At 40.1% G+C, this 19,201-nt stretch overlaps 6 protein-coding genes across 8 annotated transcripts; 4 read left to right on the top strand and 2 right to left on the bottom strand.

The window, feature by feature from the left end:
- The first annotated feature begins 568 nt into the window (after nt 1-568).
- LOC130993366 (protein TRACHEARY ELEMENT DIFFERENTIATION-RELATED 6-like) lies at nt 569-1,237 on the top strand. Its single transcript, XM_057918231.1, has one exon. It carries the CDS (start codon nt 673-675, stop codon nt 991-993), a length of 321 nt encoding a protein of 106 aa, XP_057774214.1. The 5' UTR covers nt 569-672; the 3' UTR covers nt 994-1,237.
- A 1,741-nt stretch (nt 1,238-2,978) lies between these two features.
- LOC130992743 (maltose excess protein 1-like, chloroplastic) lies at nt 2,979-7,325 on the top strand. 2 transcript variants are annotated; one of them, XM_057917492.1, is made up of 10 exons: nt 2,979-3,054; nt 3,585-4,018; nt 4,154-4,327; nt 4,565-4,855; nt 4,934-5,023; nt 5,446-5,547; nt 5,640-5,758; nt 6,012-6,074; nt 6,155-6,216; nt 6,855-7,325. In XM_057917492.1, the coding sequence occupies exons 2-10, from the start codon at nt 3,773-3,775 to the stop codon at nt 6,935-6,937; spliced, it is 1,230 nt and encodes a 409-aa protein (XP_057773475.1). In that variant the 5' UTR covers nt 2,979-3,054; nt 3,585-3,772; the 3' UTR covers nt 6,938-7,325. The 2 variants fall into 2 exon arrangements, with proteins under 2 accessions (XP_057773475.1, XP_057773466.1); XM_057917483.1 differs by having other exon boundaries at nt 2,985-3,372.
- Nucleotides 7,326-7,860: 535 nt separating this feature from the next.
- On the bottom strand, nt 7,861-10,048 carry LOC130992274 (pentatricopeptide repeat-containing protein At2g29760, chloroplastic-like). The gene has a single exon (XM_057916840.1). It carries the CDS (start codon nt 9,934-9,936, stop codon nt 8,068-8,070), a length of 1,869 nt encoding a protein of 622 aa, XP_057772823.1. The 5' UTR covers nt 9,937-10,048; the 3' UTR covers nt 7,861-8,067.
- An 837-nt stretch (nt 10,049-10,885) lies between these two features.
- Nucleotides 10,886-14,716, top strand: LOC130992469 (pentatricopeptide repeat-containing protein At3g21470). Its single transcript, XM_057917115.1, has 2 exons — nt 10,886-12,577; nt 13,044-14,716. The coding sequence occupies exon 1, from the start codon at nt 11,017-11,019 to the stop codon at nt 12,547-12,549; it is 1,533 nt and encodes a 510-aa protein (XP_057773098.1). The 5' UTR covers nt 10,886-11,016; the 3' UTR covers nt 12,550-12,577; nt 13,044-14,716.
- On the bottom strand, nt 12,771-14,705 carry LOC130993091 (psbP domain-containing protein 4, chloroplastic). 2 transcript variants are annotated; one of them, XM_057917823.1, is made up of 5 exons: nt 14,304-14,705; nt 13,572-13,681; nt 13,390-13,501; nt 13,082-13,309; nt 12,771-13,007 (listed from the first exon to the last, which is right to left on the bottom strand). In XM_057917823.1, the coding sequence occupies exons 1-5, from the start codon at nt 14,584-14,586 to the stop codon at nt 12,943-12,945; spliced, it is 798 nt and encodes a 265-aa protein (XP_057773806.1). In that variant the 5' UTR covers nt 14,587-14,705; the 3' UTR covers nt 12,771-12,942. The 2 variants fall into 2 exon arrangements, with proteins under 2 accessions (XP_057773806.1, XP_057773800.1); XM_057917817.1 differs by having other exon boundaries at nt 12,771-13,309; nt 14,304-14,586.
- Nucleotides 14,717-16,779: 2,063 nt separating the features above from the next.
- On the top strand, nt 16,780-19,183 carry LOC131009844 (uncharacterized). The gene is made up of 5 exons (XM_057937251.1): nt 16,780-16,846; nt 16,930-17,264; nt 17,442-17,853; nt 18,016-18,778; nt 18,847-19,183. The coding sequence occupies exons 1-5, from the start codon at nt 16,780-16,782 to the stop codon at nt 19,181-19,183; spliced, it is 1,914 nt and encodes a 637-aa protein (XP_057793234.1).
- Nucleotides 19,184-19,201: the final 18 nt, after the last annotated feature.

Below are 19,201 nucleotides of genomic sequence, written 5' to 3'. Positions count from 1 at the left end.
TGCATCCTAATTGGATGATCGATTTCTCCAACTTCACACACATCTATTCAAGATTGTGTTTTTTCATCACTTGTGTATTAGTCACTCACATTATTAAGGGACCTTTGCTTTTGAGGATTAGTCTAGATAGATATTGAAAATAAAAATATTGTTAGAATTATTTGACTTGGGTATTTAATATTTTAGATATACCATCCCAAACTGACAGAAAAACCACTTTACATTAAATTTGTGGTAATATGTCAAGCCATTTTTTTTTTTAATGTGGTAATATGTCCCTAAACTTACACAATGACAGCAAATTCAGCAACAAAACTCCTTGGTGTGGTAGGTAACACCCCAAAAATGTGACTTAGAATCCCATATTCAAGAATTAAATACTCTTCATATTCCGACAAGATTTTCAAGAACTACACAGAAAATGTGTTGCTGCAAGAATTCCCCATAGCTAAAATACAATCTTGCATGAAAGAGTGTTTTCCACTGCAATCAACACCAAATCTTAACATGTGAGCCAAGTCTCTCAACCCTTCAAAGCATAGCTCTAAGCAAAAAAAAAAAACATGAATAAAATTCATCACAATATAAAGAGAACCACAACCATATCTCCCTTCATCAACATTCCCAAATCAACAAAAACAATATAAACTCAAATCATCATCATAACTGAAAATGGCTGTTCATACGGTCTACATAGTCGTGGTGGTCTCATTTGGCTGGTTTTTCTTCCTGGCCTTCTGCCTACTATCAATGTGGTATTTCTTGACGAAGAAGAAGGGGAAGAAGACGCAGGAGACTGGTGTCATACGTCGCGACGAGCACGTGAAGGTGAAGGAGGACATTGTGAGGGGGCCTAAGGGGCAAGAGTCCATAGCTCTATCCATTGAGAAAGATGAGAAGTTTGAGGAAGATGTCATCAAGAATGAGAAGGATTTGAAAGGGAAAAATATGCATCTTGATCTTGAGAAAGGAGCTTCTTCTGCTTCTAATTGATTTTATTTATGCTTTTCATGCATGGTTATTAATTTGAAAGAAGCAAGTAATAATGAATGTTGTTGATAATAAAGTTAATATGTTGGAGTGTGAATTGCTAGTTTTATTCAAGATTTGTTTGTTCATTGGAGTTGGTAAGTTAACTGGCGGCTCCAATTCATCGTATTTTATGTTTTTATTTATTCAATGTATGTTATGTGCATGAAGGGTTAATTGCTGCGACAAACATGATTTTTATTCGAAATCATAGTCCACATATTTTTCTAAATGCTACAATTACAATATTATAATTTGATTTTTTTTTTTGCAATATTAATTGTTTTTAAAAGAAAAATGGCATTCTTTTAGCAGGACAAGATCCGCATCCTAGACGGGCAAACTTTGTCGGAAAAAAATTGAGGGTAAAAATTACACAAAAACTTGGGTATAATCGGGTTGCACCATGACCAGATGACCCGCATCCTGATCTGCATCCTAAATAAAACTGTGTAAATGACACTATTCGATTATACAAATGACACTGTCTACAATCGACACTGTTCAGTTATACAAATGCACTGTTTATAATTGACACTATTCAGTTATACAAATGCTCTATCTATAATTGACACTATTTGGTTAATTATACAAATGACACTATAACATTTTAAATTACACTCTATTCGATTATACAAATGACACTGCGTATAAATGATACTATAACATTGTAAATGACACTATTCGGTTATACAAATGACACTATGACTGAATAATTATTTAAAATGTCATAGTGTCATTTGTATAACCGAATAGTGTCAATTATAGACAATGTCATTTGAATAATCAAATTAATAGTGTCATTACACGGTTAATGTTGTTTGTATAACTGAACAGTGTCAGTTATACATAATGTCATTTACAATGTTATAATGTCATTTATACGTAATGTCATTTGTATACTGAATAGTGTCAATTACATTGTCATTTATATAACTGAGTAATGTTATTTACACAATTCAGATCAAAATACGGATTCGGATCAGAGTGCGGGTCAAGATGCGAGTCGGGGAGCAACTCGATTACTCGATTGTACGATACAATTCATTGTACCCAAGACCAATTCTAAAATTAAAAAGAGAGATTTTAATGGTAACATATTGAAACCTTCGGAAAAATTATACAGTAATATATTGAAAGTTCATTGAAATTATAAATCCAAAATAAAATATGTTGACCACACGTGCAAATGTTCCATAATTATTTGAAAATATGCAAATTAAATAAAATGATTTCCTTAATTCCATTCAAAATATGCAAATTAAATAAAATATATTGGTCTAACGATAGATGATTAATGCACAAAGTCTCAGGTCCTGGGTTCGAGGCCATCATGTATAATTTATCAAAAAAAATTATGATATTAATACAATATTCTAAAAATTTGATCTAATTCACAATAAAATATTTCAGTTGAGATTTAATCAAAAATCAATTCTCATACATAACATAATTCTCATCGTGAATCTTGAGAAACAAACGGTTCGATAACGCAAAATGTGCTTTGTCTGCTTTTCTTGCAGAAATATCTCAAGATTCACGACATATCATTTAATTTTTGGGGGAAAAAGAATTGGGAAAGATAGAAAATTAGGGCTCACAATTTTTAGACTTTCCTCCTTAGCGATCCAATGTCACGGAAACAGAGTTGCGCTAGCATTGGCCTTTTTTTCTAAAATGCATTATTATTACTCCGTCCCATCATTTTAGTCCCTTATTCCATTTTGAGATGTCCCAAAAAGATAGTCCACTTTTCTAATTATTACTATATAAAAATAATGTTTTCACTAAATTAACCTTATTTAATGATTCACTTTAATGTGAAAAGTATGTGTGAAAATAATAAATAAGGGTATAAAAGATAAAAATATAAAAATTAAATACATTTTCTTAATATGTGTGAAAAGTGGAAGGGGACTAAAATGGTGGGACGGAGTAATAATAATGCATTTTAGAAAAAAGGCCAATGCTAGCGCAACTCTGTTTCCGTGACATTGGATAGCTAAGGAGGAAAGTCTAAAAATTGTGAGCCCTAATTTTCTATCTTTCCCAATTCTTTTTCCCCCAAAAATTAAATGATATGTCGTGAATCTTGAGATATTTCTGCAAGAAAAGCAGACAAAGCACATTTTGCGTTATCGAACCGTTTGTTTCCTTCCAAATTCGTACAGCGCACCCACAGCGATAGCTCGGGAAATTAAAAACAAAAAATTACAAAAAAATAAAATAAAAAATCTTTGACACAATATCACTTGATTTCTGACACAAATTCAAGAATCTGGGAAGAAGATGATGCATGTCAGAGAGCAGTGATCATCTTATTTCTAGCGGTTTTATGTATCTGTAAGTTGGGCATTTTGATTTGTGACTGATGATTGATTTTAAGCTTCATTTTGCTGGAGTTGTTTAGCTGCTTGATGAAATGCCTACTAGAGTTATGGGAAATTCTTGAAAACATTTGATCTTTTTTTATTGTGAATATATATCTTGATTTGAGCTAGGGGAGTTTATTCTTTAACAATGGTGTCCTTTATTTGTTGTTGCTCTGTCAATAGGTTTTTTAAGCATCTGCAAAGCCCAATTTGGATTTCAGACATCAAACCTTAGCTGGGAAGTTAGGAAGTGTCCAATTACGAGGTTGATTATTGTGAAGTTTCTGCTATTGTGAGTGTAAAAGTGATCATTTAACTCTCACTATTGGGAGCACCACAAATAGAGGATTGTGATTGCATTTTCTTAATCAATGGCGGGTTCGTTGATGCTATTGGGAAAAATACCATTGCACGCATCTAGACCATCAATCAAGTACTCTTTCTGTTCTGACCGACAAAGCTTGGAGTTCGTCTCAGCTCCTTGGATACACTTGAGACGAGGTGTCAAGAGCAAGCTTCCCTCGAAGGAGGTTCTTTTTCCCGGCCAATCAGTCTATTGTTATAGGGGCAAGACTGTTTCTTGTTCTAGCTCGGATGATCTGCATTTGAGCAGTCAGGTATTTAGGTCTAAATTCGAGCTTGATGATTTCAGAGAGTAGATTCGTAATTGTAATTTGATTTTCCTGTCAAAGAGTTAAAAAGGTTTATGTTCCTCTTCTCATTGGTGATTAAAAAAATAAAATCAAATGAAGGAATCAGTCGAAGTGAAAAGAGGCGAAGGTTTTCAGCAATGGGATTCAATGACAGCAAAGTTTGCTGGAGCTGCAAATTTCCCATTCTTGCTGTTGCAGCTGCCTCAGATCATTCTCAATACACGGAATCTTCTGTCGGGGAACACTTCTGCGCTTCTGGCCGTTCCGTGGCTGGTAATCCGTTTTGTGTGGCCTTATTGTTGCTTGGGGATTTCTGTTATTATAAAATGAGGCACACTCCGGTGCATCTGCCCTAATTGAGGATTAATAAATCGTAATTGGGGATATTAGTAAACCCTAATTTGGGATTGGTGAACCCTAATTGGGGTGGATGCACCGTGCATCCGGATGCAAACAAGTTTTTGCCTTTAAAATTATAAGTGGTGTATATTAATCCCTCTTATGTTGTAGGGTATGCTTACAGGATTGCTCGGAAATCTTTGTCTAGCCTCATACTTTATTAAGAAGAGGGAGACTGAAGCAGTTGTAGTGCAGAGTTTAGGAGTGATATCGACGTATGTAGTATTGTTGCAGATGGCTATTGGTGAAGCTATGCCTCTCCCTCATTTTGTTGCGACTTCTATAGTGGTCGCCTCTGGTCTGACTTTGAACTTTCTGAAATATTTCAATTGGCTCCACCCCGAAATCTGGCGCTCTTGGGAAGACTTCGTTACAGTAGCTGGGCTCTCTGTCCTTCCACAAGTAATAACTGCTGCAGTTTCAAGATGACTCCTAGGCTATTTTGAACCACTTGATAATGTTCACCCGCGGTTACTGCAGGTCATGTGGTCAACTTTCATTCCTTATGTGCCGAATACTGTCTTGCCTGGGACTATTGCCTTCGTCACCTCTCTGGTAGCTGTCCTTATGGTGAGATGACATTAAGGGACATGGTTCGAAACCTCTTATATTTGTCAATTGCAAACGGCGATAATATTCTCTTTTTGTTTATTATGATGACTATATGCTCTTGCTCTGCTTTAGGGGTTTTTAGCTGTTCCTAGATTCTTTGAGAAAGGTCGTATTCCTTCTGTATAGGCTTCCCGATGACTTGCAAGCTGTGAAAAATATGCAGAAACTAAATGGTGTGAAATCAATTAGAGAGCGAAAACAGAGATAGAGTTATAGTCTTTATTAGATGGCATATGAAAATGCATCTCTAATTTATGATTAACTATTAGACTTTTTTTTTCTGCTTCAAAAAATATGTGTATACTGTTGATAGGATATCTTGGTTTGGATTGTAACAGGATCCAAAGTTTAGAATCTTGTATATTTTTTAAAATTTACAGGGTCGCATGGGCAAGCTCTCTGATAAAGGTGTCAAAATTCTTGGATCAATACCTGGGTGGACCGCTACTCTTCTTTTTATGTGGATGGCCGTTGCACAAATGGTTTATCCTTCATCCTATTTTACAGATATCCGTTTGTTGTTGTAGGCTGTCAAGAGTTTCTTCTAATCAAGAGAATTCGAATTTTCTGTCAGTGGACAAATCTTCTGACTCCCGACAACATAAAAGGTTTATCAGCCGTGTCAATGCTGCTGGCCATGATTGGCAATGGGCTTATGATTCCACGTGCACTGTTCATCCGGGACTTCATGTGGTATGTTTGTTTTATCGACCACTTTTCCTTCAAACTTGATGTTTTTGGGGTTTTAATGATTCAAGTCTTGAAGACAGATTCTTTAGAATACTGTGTGTGACCGCATTAAGGAGTCATAAGTAATTAGAATCAATTGTTTGAGATCTCGACCAGATATTTTTCTTAATCGTATAGACTCATTAGCAACAGAAGATGCTGTACGTGATCAAAAGTCGAATGAGAAAAGGGAGAGCTGATAAAAATCTTTATGCAGGTTTGTCGGATCAGCGTGGGGATCTGTCTTCTACGGATGGGGAAACCTTATGTGTTTGTACTGGTAATTCGTTTATAACAACATATACAGCCTCGTTATTGCATCAGTTTTCTTTTGCTAACTTGGAAGTTCTATGACTTCAGCTTCGAATGTATCAGTCCCGGATTCTACATAGCTTCGACTGTCTCCTTCCTCGCCTGGATAGGTTTGTCACTAGTTTCTGGCAACACTTTGAATTACTTTATCTTTATTATCGGGGCTAGTGTTGATCAAGCTGACTCAATCTGGATTCGTCCCAATTAATCCAACTAGGGTTCACTAATTCCCTTTAGGACTTCTTAATCCCCAATTAAGGTTTTATTAATCACAATTAGGATGGATGCACTCATGCACTGGAGTGTGCCTCTGTACCAAATGGGGCGAAAAGGTTAAAAATCGCCTCGTGCTAAAGTTTGTTATTTTCTATTGCTATATCTACAAAGTAATTACTCCTCCGTCCGCCAAGATTATGACAATTTGCTTGGGCACGGGATTTAATAAAATTGGTGATGATTTTGATGTAGTGGAGAAAGGGTCCCACCACTTTATGAGATGAGTGGTTGAGATTGAATTTTGAGTGATTTTTTGTAAATAAAGAGTGTTAGTAAGGATAAAATATTAAAGAGGATGATGGGACCATTGCCATAAAAGGAAAGTGACATAATCTTGGCGGACGCCCGATATAGTAATTGTGACATAATCTTGGCGGACGGAGGGAGTAGTATTTACATTTCCTAAAGCCTCAATTTACCCTCAACTTAGTAAAAATCTTGCATTTATGCATACGTATTGATGTTGTTTCAGCGATCACATTTTGGAGGGATTCACAAGCAAATGGTCTCAGTTCGCCCTTCATCTCGTTGAAGGAGCTCGTTTTTGGACCTTGATCATCCGTCATGATGCTCGTTGTGACATGTAATGGGGACTGTGCATAAAATAGTCAAACTACTCTTGCAACTCTCAGAGGAAAGAGTAGATACGCCAAGATTGAAACGACGCCCTCAGCAAAAGCTTTCGTGTGTTTGAAAGGTCGTTTTTCAGCAGTTCTTCCTTTTTCTCCGCCTTGCCTCGCCTCTTCAAAATGAAGTTGTAGCAAAGACTGCTCAAATTAGGTACGATGATAATAAATCCAATCGTAAATTTCAATTCTCTAGTGTAAATTTCCATGATTCTAGTTCTTGTTTTTCGATTTTTCGTTTGTTTGTAAACTGGGAGGTTCAAGTTTACACATAATATTCTGTAGATGTTGATTTCTGCGAATAAGTGTTAAGTTTATTTTTTTGTTCGCTATTTTCGCCGTTATTTTTTCAGTATTTCCATTGTTTTTCTTCATTTTCTGATGAAGGAAACTGCGACGGGCAAAAATTTGTGTACATCCGAATGTGCTGATTTATTAATCTCATCAATCCCCAATTAAAATTTAGGGTTAATCATGTTTTATGTTTTTAACTTTCCGCATTTTTTAGAAAATGCTTCGACTTTTTTTTTCTATTTTAAAAAAAACCCCCAATTTTCAGTATTTTTCAAAAGATGTCACAGTACACAAAATTCGGGGATGGAATAATGAATCACTTCATCGAATTCTTGAATGGAACGACGTCATTTTATTGGATGAGGTGAAAAAAAGATTTCACATAAAAATTCGACCAGGTGACTTGTTATTTCGTCTTCGGATGATGTTTAACAAGATACTGTATTTTTGAAAAACTTTAAAAGTTGGTAACATAAAATATGATTAATCCTAAAATTTACTAATCAATCACAATTAGAATAGATGCACTATAAACACGTATGAGTAGTTTCATACTCCACTATAATGGTTTCTCATCATTTATGTGGTTATGGCCAAATATTAGTTCCATAAATATATCCTCTAGTTCAATGTTCTACCGAGCACATCCAATACATCAAATGCTCGCAATCATTCGATTCGATAAAAGCTCGTTCAAGCTCCAACTTTGTTGATAATCAAACAAGCTGCTAGTATTCAGCTCAGCTCGACTCCGACCCTATTAACTTAACACCCCATGACCACAAGTGAATCAAGGAGTTCCATATTGACACCAAATAGAGGCTTCATTTGCCTATTCAAACTCCTCAAAGCTCCATAAACCACCATTCTCTGTGGATGGCTGGTATCTTTAGCCACAAATTCATGAACACTTTCTCCGACGTGAATCGAGCTGCAACCGGTGACTCTCTCCCTCCCCCGCTCTCGAGCAGCCACCCGAAAAATCGAGGCCTCCTGCCACCGGCCAGCAGAGGAGCTCAAGTCTGTGATGAGCTTCAAATAGTTGGGATCATAAGGCTCTTGTTCCAAAATCTTTTTGTTCAAGACCTCCATCAAATCCCTATTCCCATGGAGTTTGCAAGCAGACAACAAAGTTGCCCAAATCACAGAATTAGCCTCCAAATGCATACTCTCCGTAAACCTGATCGCTTCCTCTATCCGCCCGGCTCGGGCAAGAACGTCGACCATGCACCCGTAGTGCTCAATCCGCGCCTCAATACCAAAATCGTGCACCATTTGATTGAACAACGCCTTCCCCTCTTCGACCAGCCCTCCGTGGGCGCAGGCTGAGAGGACCGCGATGAAGATGACATCATCGGGCTTCTGGCCTTCCACACACATGGTGTCGAAGAGGGTTAGGGCTTCCCTGCAGCGGCCGTTGACGGCCAGCCCCGAGATCATTGAGGTCCAGGTGATGATGCATCTCCGAGGCATCTTGTCGAAGATGATCAACGCGCTCTCTAGATCCCCACACTTCGCGAACATGTCTATCAAAGCGTTGCCTAGGGGCAGCGAGAGCTCGAATTTGTTCCTCCTCGTGTACGACTCGATCCACCTCCCGTGCTCGAGCGAGTTCAATCGCGTGCAGGCCGAGAGGACGCTGATCAGTGTCGTCTGATCCGGCCTGCATCCGCCATCGACTAGCATCTCTTGAAAAACCGCTAAAGCTTCGTCGAAACGGTTGTTGCTGACGCAGCCGGCGATCATAGCGTTCCACGAGATCACATTTTTCGACGGCATTTCATCGAACATCTTTCTCGCATTGCCGATGTCGCCACTCGCCGCGTAACCTGAAACCATCGCGGTCCACGAAGCCACGCTTCTCTCGGGCATTTGATCGAACACCTCCCTCGCGCTCCCCACCTCGCCCAGCTTGACGTAGCCCGAGATCATCACGTTCCACGAGACGCTATTCCTCTCGTGCATCCGTCGGAAAACTTCATCCGCCGCCTCCATCTTGCCCGCCTTCACGAGCCCCGACACGACGGTGTTCCATGACACCAAATTCTTCCCCGGCATCGCCTCGAACAACCTCATCGCGCGAGCCACGTCGCCATAGCTCATGTAAGACCTAATCATCGTGTTCCACGAGACAACATCCCTCTCAGGCATTTCATCGAACACCTTCGCGACTACCCCCAAATCCGCCGCGCATTTACCGTAGAAATCCAAGAGATTGTTCATCACAAACACGCTCGACGGCGCGAACCCAATCTTTAAAACATTACCGTGCACGATCTCGCCGCATCGAAGCTTACCAAACGACGCGAAACAGCTGAGCAGAAATGTGAAGGTGAAGCTGTTTGGCGATATGCCCAACTCTCGCAATCGGTTGTAAGCGGCGGCGGCGGTTTTGTGAGACTTCCCAATCGAGCATTTCATCAGAATGTTGTGGGATATGAGATTTGGGCTCGGCAAATCGCCGAACAGTTTGACTGCGTGATCGAGAGAGATGAAGTCTGAGGAAAGTGAAATGAGCTTGACAGCTAGAAAATTGCTATGTTTTAAGCCATTGATGAGTACTTGAAGATGGGTCTGTTTCAATTGATTTACAGTTTTGCATTTCTGCAAGATAATGCCCAGATAATTCTCCATCGATTTTCATGGGTGATGAAGAAGCAATCCTATAAAGAAAGGAGCTCAATTAGTTTTGAAGCAGAACAGCGGCGGAAACTCTCTGTGCTACATTCGACACTATAAAAAGAATTATTTTAAATATAATATATATAAACAATATTTTCTGATCTTTTTAGCCAAATATTTATGAAAGGCTAAAATGGTCATAACTTCCTCATTTTAATGAGCTAGTGCGGCCAGCCCAACCATGCAGCTGGCCCCACTCATGGACTTATTAGTAATAAATTTTGATTAAACTTAATTAATATTATTTGGAATTAATGAATTTTAATTTTAATTAATAAATATTTAGCTGTTATTTAATTACTTAAAATTTAATCATTTTTTTTTTGCATCCACTTAATAGTTAATCATTAGTTGTGCGAATGTTCACACAAGTTTGTATGTAATAATTATAAATTTTACATAAATCATAGCACATATTAACGTTATTTTCTATGTTAATTTCATATAAGATGTATATTCATATTTTATTTAGAACAATGTATATTTCATAGTATTTTATTTAGAACAAATTGGATGATATTACTCTCGTCAACCTTTCCAACAATTTCTAGATGCATGACAAGTAATTTAATGATTTCACAAATATAAAAGGGTTAATTGTCCCTAAATACACCACTTTTCATCGAATTCTATAATTGCACATCACCTTTAAAATCCGTCCCAAAATACATCACATTTACCTTTTTCTGATTTTGCACATGACCAAAAAATCTTCAATTGGAAAAATGACTTGGCAGTCGGAAAATAACACATAATCTTGTCAGAAAAATATTTAAATGACGCGGCTGACAGATTGGCAAAATTGTATCGTTTTGGTTACTTTTTCAAAATCCTAAAATCTGAAAGCACTAAATTAAATTACAATCAAATCTGAAATAGACTAACTCACGTTATAAAATTTCAAATGTTATAAAATTACTACCACGTTTGAATTTGGGTGGAAAGACTAAATTGGGTCTTTTAACGCTATTATTACCTTTTATTTCTCATTTTTTTTGCCACAAAGACGAAAGCCAACACCGCTCCCCATCAATGAGCATGGAGAGCTCAAACACCAGCTTGTTTCACACCATCAAAAACTGCATAACCCACAAAAAACCCAAAGCCGCAATCTCCGCGTACATCCACGGCCGCGGCGGCATCGTGATCGTGATCGCCGCCGTCCCATTAGTCCTCAAAGCCTGCGCTTCCCTTTCTTTGCTCAGCTTCGGGAAAGCTCTGCATTCCGAAATCCTGAAGTCGGGAGTTGAACGCAACGTGATGGTTGGGACCTCGTTAGTCGATATGTACGGCAAATGCGGCGACATAGCGAGTGCGTGCAAGATGTTCGACGAAATGCCTGACAGAAACGTAGTCTCTTGGAACGCGATGATAGGAGGGTACATGAGGAACGGCGACACCGCGGCCGCTTCGGCCTTGTTCGCGGCGATGACGGAGCGGACGTCAGCCACCTGGAACGCGATGATCGACGGGTACGCCAGAAATGGGGACACGGCCGCGGCAAGGCGAGTTTTCGACGCCGTGCCAGAGGCTTTGAGGAATGTGGTGACGTGGACCGCGATGGTCGACGTGTACGCTACCAGCGGGGATATGGAGGCGGCGAGGGAGGCGTTCGAGGCGATGGGAATGAGGAATTTCTACGCTTGGTCGGTGATGATCAAAGGCTATTTCAAGAGGGGCGATGCGGCGAGGGCGAGGGAGGTTTTTGATGGGATGAGTTTGAGGAATTTGGTGATCTGGAATTCCTTGATTTCTGGATATGCACAAAATGGGATGTTTGGTGAAGCGATGGATGCTTTTACTATGATGCAAGAAGACGGTTTCGAACCGGATGAAGTCACACTAGTTAGTGTTTTATCAGCTTGTGCTCAGGCAGGAATGCTGGATGTTGGGAGAGGGATTCACGAGAGGCTTCTCCGATCCTTGATCGAAACCAACGTGTTCGTGTTGAACGCGTTAATCGACATGTACGCCAAATGCGGGGAGCTAGAAACCGCGAGGGGGATCTTCGAGAAGGCTAAGGGAAGGACTTCGGCATCTTGGAACAGTTTGATCACAGGATTCGCGGTTCAGGGCCGGTGCAGGGAGGCGGTCGAGCTCTTCACTTTAATGGAGGAGGACACGAGCGTGAGGCCCGACGAGATCACGTTCCTGTCCGTGCTCTCCGCGTGTGCTCACGGAGGTCTAGTCGAGGAGGGGTTGGAGTCGTTGTCGAAGATGGAGAGGTACGGGGTGAGACGGAGCGTGAAGCACTACGGCTGCCTCGTTGATCTGTTGGGACGAGCGGGGAGGCTGGAGGACGCGTTGGAGCTAGTGAAGGGGATGCCCGTGGAGGCCAACGACACGGTGCTGGGGGCCCTGCTGGGGGCGTGCCGTATCCACTCCGATACGTATATGGCGGAGAAGGTGGTGGAGTTCATAGCTGAGGCATCTGATCATCACTATCTGCTTCTGTCGAATATCTATGCGGCTTGTGAGAGATGGGAGACGGCTGAGAGCATGCGCCTCGCCTTTTCGGGTACAGGGTCTGAGAAGACAACCGGATGCAGTGTGCTTGTGACTTGAGATACTTTCACACTTCAACTGAATTTAGGTAATTTTGAGCATTTTCCAAAAATATCACCAATTTTCAGTATAATTCAGAAAATATCCCTCACTATCATTTTCTATTAAACTTAATACTACCAGCTTTCAGCGTTTTTCAAAAAATGCCTCGTCACATAAAATCCGACAAGGAATGATGAGCTACTTTTCACCGAATATAAATAAATAAAAAAAAAAAATGGGAAACCGAATGCACACACACTCTATATAAGATAGTCTATAAGTGTAACATAACACAAAATAATACAATAGAAGAGGATCCCTGTTCTATCACTCAAACATGGTAGATAATAATCAAATATACTTACATAGCAATTCTCAAGTATTCACTATCCTTTCTTGTACTATATTAGATTAGACGACCCTAAAGGAGTCGGCTATCCTCTTCAAATCCTTGTAGTGCTTCTTCCATTGGAGTCCTGAGAAGTGAGAACCAGATATATTTGATTTTGCAGTTTGAGTTTTGAAGAGGAGGAGGTGGAGAAACACATACCATTTCCGGTCACGTTGAACAAGTAGAGGCGGTTGCCTGCCGCCGTTGCCGTGATTATAACATGAGGCGGCTCCAGCTCGAACTGGTAATACGTTCTTCCCTCGTGCACCGCGACTTGGGAGCTCACGACTTTCCCTTCAACGTTCTCTCCGATCACCTCTGGCCCGAACGCGCTTATGACCTTCTCCGGAGTCCCTATCCGATCTATCGTGGCATTATCACCGAGATCTGCAAGTAGTAGTGGAAGGGACGGGTTAGCTCATCGTCTCTGCTTATGGCATTGCATCTGATTCATGCGACTAACCAACCATCTGCAAATCTCAAGACGGGAGCGACTACGACAGAGAGGCGTCCCTCTTTGGGGCTGGCGAACCTCAGGTCGATCTCCGTCCCTCCTAGATCAGCAATCGACACAGGAACCTGTGGGAAGAATGTGTTAAAGAATTTTCGTGATGGAAACTTTGAGATTGTGAGGGTTGATGCTAAGTACCTCGTCCCATTCGCCAGGCGCAGGCACGGAGAATTTGTACGGTATGATGGGGCTCCACCCGACGCCATGGCCGCCGGATTTATCGTCTGGCCTTTGGTAAGTTCTCCAACCTGTCTGAGCAGTTTCTTCTAGTTAAGATTGCATTCACTTTGGCATCAAAAAGGGCTTGAATTTTATCAGCATCAATACTTCATTTCAACATAAACAAGTATGATATGTTTGTTCTTTATAGGGGCGTTTATTTTGTGTGATACGATACATAGATAAAACGTGTGACTGAGTATCTGATGCATTAGATGATCAAACAAGTTCAAAATTGGTAGATTAGCATATACTATTGATTTTTCTAATTTTTTTTGTCTATTCTATCACTCAAAAGTAACCGTTCCATTAGTTTATTCTGCATATCAAAATTCATAGAGAACTCATCAAGACTGCTTAAACCAAGTTTCCAGCTCTCTCTCTCTCTCTCTCACACACACACACACACACACATTAATTAGTAAAATCACTGCATGACTAATTCAAAGAGAGCATCAAGACTAAGTGACCAAGTTGCCCATCTTGCAAAAGGGTTGAAATCTCTCCCTCTCTCTCTCTGACTCTCTCTCACTCACACATACAAATGACTTATTCAGAAAGAGAGCATCTTGCAAGTTTCCCATCTTGCAAAAGGGATCAGATATCTCCCTCTCTCACACACACACACACATGTCGTAGTAAGTGAGTAACCTTGTTCATCAGGTTCAGACAAACCAGGAATCCTCCCGGCAAGAAGACCTTGTTTGACCACTGCTAATCCATCGCCGGCAAATCCGAATGCTGCTGCACTTGAAATCACAGCAACCCCAGATGCAATCACCGCCCTTCGATTGGTCACCACTCCAAATTCAACTTTTTTAACGCCACCAGATTGATTCTCTGCCGCCCTTGTTCCCGACTCACCTTTTCCTTGAGCAACTGGTTGCCAATTCCTCCAAGAAAGGCTGTAAACACATTGCATAATTGTGCCCATTTGATTTTATCTCTATCAAATCAAAGATTTCGCAGGTTTTGTGAAGAATTTCAGCTGCAAAAAACTCTGTGTTGTTTGGTTCAAGAATGGATGGTGGGTGAGCGATGTTAATTGTCATCTCTAACTTCTGGAATTTTCCTCTCATTTTTATTTTTTGTCTTTTTCTTCGTGGGTTTTCATGAGCCATAAGTTAATTTCTGACTCCCGAATTTATCAGAAATTTCTAAATCCAAAATTCAATTTGATCGAAAAAAGAAAATTTCAAGATATTTATTAAAGTTAATTATAATTTGTGTCCCTAAATTTCTGCGTTTTTTTAAAAATATTCTTAACTTATATTTTCATTTTAAAAAAATTGATTTATATCCCACCTTATAGAATCGAATAAACAAAATAATGAATCGCTTCATTGAATTCTTAACTGGATTCTTATAATGTAGATTTTGGCAAAGCAAATCGTTATTCCATCACTTGATTTGTAAGACGTACGATATATAAATCAATTTCTTTCTAAATTAATTGATGATATTTTTCAAAAAGAAAAAAACTCTAAAAGTTAATAACATAAACTATTCCTATTTATTTTTATACAAGGGGAACACAAACTAAAAAGAGGCAAAATTTAAAGTGCCCTTTCTCTTATGAATAATTTGAAAAATGCCCACCCTTATCATGCAAAGCACTACATGCCCTAAATAAGCGAAGAACCGAAAATGCCCTTTGAATGTGATGGATGTGCATTGTTTTCCGCAAAAGTACTTACACATCTATGACAAAAGTTGTTAAAGTGTAAGAAAAACATCAATTTATCAATTTAAACATTGAAATCGGTCAAATATGTGTTGGAACATGTGAAATACTGACAGAGAAAATAATATTTATTTATTTTTGAATTAAAATCGAAGGTTTTACAAGTAAATCGTAGGCTAATTAATCAATGGAAAATAAATACTAAAAATTAACACAATCGATATTAGCACTCAAAACACACATTGGAAAAAAAAAACAAGCGTCCGACCGGGAAAAACAAGTGTCCGACCGGACACAAGGTTTCACCGGGCGGACACATATATGTTCCGGTCGGATAGATGTTTTTTTGGTTCCTATGTGTGTTTTGAGTGCTAATATGGATTGTGTTAATTTTTTGTATTTATATTCCATCGATTAATTAGCCTTCAATTAAGGGACATAATTTTTTTTTTAAATTGATGATAAACGACAAATATGATGTGAATAGCTTTGTCAGTAAAGTATTCATGTCAAACACTCTAATTTCATTGAAATTCACGTGAAATGAAGGAATCTTTGTTTATATATGAGTGAATTCTCTCATTCTCTCATCCTCTCATCCGAACACTCAAAGTGAAAAAACACTCAAACTCATTAGAAATTCTAATATTTTCCAAGTGGTGAAGCTATTATTTGTGAATTCTCTCATCCGAACGTTTAAAGGTATGTCATTTTACGTTTGAAATGTAATTTAAGTTGGTTATTGTTTATTTTCAATGTTTTGTTTGATCCTATATGCTTATGTGAATTATTAGCATATTATAGCATACTATGATTTAAAGCCACGTTTGAAGGAAATACATGTGAATTAGAGCAAATTCTATCATGTTTTAAAGTATTAATTAGTAATTATTAGTTGCATTTTAGTTCTATACATATATATTGCTACATAACTCATGTTATTATGCTCGAAAATTATGTATCCGCCCGGACAAGTGTCCTTGAAAATGTGTCCGGCCGTGTGTAATTATATATCATGTAATACACGGCCGGACACATTTCCTCGGCTACTTCCCCGGGCGGATAGATGTTTTTCGAGTGTATTAACATGTTATATGTTGTATTTTAACATTGTATTCCATTTACATCATATATTTATTTATTTATTATTTTTTCTGTAGATGAATGAATATGGGAGATACTTTGTGGTTAATTATGGAGGTGCCTTCAATGGTTATGAGTACATCGGCGGCTCTTCTAAGAATTTGCATATTTTCGGAGACACAATGGCCAGTACGGTGTACATGATAAATTACCTGATGATGGAGAATTCATTGAGCACTAATTACAGCTTGTATTATTTGACGAAGAGATTAAATGGCAGGGTATACAGTAAAAATATTCTTGCCGATGACAATGATTTGCTTCAGTTGCTGGCGTCGCAGCCACATTTTCCTGAGATTTATGTTGTTGAAGACGATTACAGTGGAGGAGTGTATGTTCCTTCGTTCGATCTCCCTCAATCTTCCGGGTATGGAGGTGAATCCAGTGCAACATTCGAAGGTGGGGACGGATTGGAAGCAATCCAAAGATATGCTTATTTAGACCTATCAGCCGGAGATTCACCGGCGCAACAAAGTGTTGAACCGTCGGTCACTTGGGGTAATGATCAGTCAACGGGTTGGCCTTCATGGGATGAGCCAAATCCGTACCAGTACGATCGCCTAATAACTGATCGTTGTTGGGGTCCAGCTGATGATCAATATACGTACGAGCCTCAGTTCGTGGAGGATGCTGGTAATGTAGATGAAGATTATGTTTCATCGTCTGAAGCCGAGACTGATACAAGCGCCTCTGAAGACTTGTCGGAGACAGAGAACGTGAGAAGGGCGGGGATTGAATATGCAGGTTGGCAGAATTTGCAGATCGACGAGGATGATGACGAACAGGTTCCTGGAGCAGATGAACTAACTAATTGGTTAGTACCGGTTATCCCTTTGGACGCCGCAGCGGCACTTGTGGATATTGAAGATTATCAGCTATTGCCTCGGGAGTTGTCAAAGAATATGTATTTCAATAGCAAAGATGATCTGATCGTTGCAATCGGTCTGTGGAACATGAAGCAGGGCAAGGAATTTTCTGTCAGCAAATCAGACAGCAGACGAGTCTACTTCAAATGCAAGCATTCAGATACGTGCCCCTTCAAGCTCCATGCATCGTCACAAGATGGAGTCATTTGGGGAGTGTATAAGTTCACCAATGAGCACTCATGCGACGGTGAGCTAGGGCGCGTAGCGCGAATAAAGGCCCCCGCAAAAGTCGTCGCAGCATATTTAGCACAGAAGATACACGACGATTGCGAGATCTTGAAGCCGAAGGCCATCCAGCTGGAGCTGCGACGTGAGTTTGGCGTACAGATCAAGTACGATGTTGCATTGCGAGCCCGTAATCGAGCCACTGAGATGGTTTATGGTCGACATGATCAGTCCTTCGAGATGCTGCCCAAGTACTTATACATGTTGAGACAATCCAATCCCGGTTCGAGGGTGGAGTGGGAAGTTGACGATGATGGCCGATTCAAACACTTATTTGTTGCTCTTGCAGCTTCGGCTACCCCTTTCATGTTCAGCTTACGGCCAGTGATTGTCGTCGATGGCACACACTTGAAGGGCAAGAATAGGGGTATTTTGTTTGTTGCAGTGACGAAGGACGGCAACGAGAGTTTGTTCCCACTCGCGTATGGTGTTGGCCCGAAAGAAAACGATGAATCGTGGAGTTATTTCATGTCACGCATTCGACGTGTTTATGGCCAAGCCGATCCACTTTTGATTGTCTCTGATCAGCATATCTCCATTGCCAATGCTATCAGGAATGAGTTACCAAATGCAACCCACGGCCTATGCTACTACCATTTGCAAAATAACCTGAAGCATTACGGTAAGGCAGTGGTCGAGGTGTATCGACAAGCTGCATTTGCGTACGAGAAGTCCGACTTCAATAGGGCTATGAACGCCCTGAAGGTTATGAAGAGAGCCGCGTACGATAAACTAATGGGGATTGGGCCGGAGAAGTGGGCTCGTTCGATGTGTCCTATGCCTGTGCGACGCTACAGTTTTATGACATCAAATGCTGCTGAAGCTTTTAATTCCAGATTGTTGTGGGCAAGAAGACTTCCTATATGCTCGATGTTAGAGGCAATCAGAATTGTTATTGAGAAATGGTTCAGCGAGCGACTAAGGGCTGCACAACAAATCGAGCAAGGCTTGACTGTTGAGGCTGGTAAAAGGGTAGCTATTGAAGTCCAAAAAAGTCGTCGATACACTGCACAAAGGTTGAGTGGCATGAAGTATAAGGTGCAAACTGCTGACAGAAGCTTCAAGGTGGATCTAGAGAAGAAAAAATGCGAATGTCGAGTATTTCATCTAGACCAACTGCCCTGTTCTCATTCAATCGCTGCAATAAGGTACGATCAGTAAATATGTTCTAATGTTCGTTATATTGATTACTATCGGAGTTTGTTTGTTTTTATAGTGAAGCCGGTGATACGATCGCGGAGTATGTAGACTCGTACTACACGAATGACTTTCTTATCGATACTTACTCTCGCGAAGTTAATAATCTCCCGCCGAGACGCCAGTGGTTGGTTCCCGAGCACATCGCTGAGCAGGTTGTATTACCTCTGATTGTAAAAGGTCAAGCGGGGCGCCCAAAAGAAGGTAGACATCGAGGCGGTGGTGAAGGCACCAGCACACAAGCCGATGAGTCTTCTAGTATCAGGCGTCGTAAACCAAAGAAGTGCAGCATCTGCCATGAAGAAGGACACAGCAAGAGAACGTGCGCTGGCAGGGCGACTGAGCCCAGGGAGTAGTGGGATGTATTTGTGTGC

Source organism: Salvia miltiorrhiza, chromosome 1, assembly GCF_028751815.1.
Source record: "Salvia miltiorrhiza cultivar Shanhuang (shh) chromosome 1, IMPLAD_Smil_shh, whole genome shotgun sequence".
Taxonomy (NCBI): domain Eukaryota; kingdom Viridiplantae; phylum Streptophyta; class Magnoliopsida; order Lamiales; family Lamiaceae; genus Salvia; species Salvia miltiorrhiza.
This window is presented reverse-complemented; position numbering and strand designations above follow the sequence as displayed.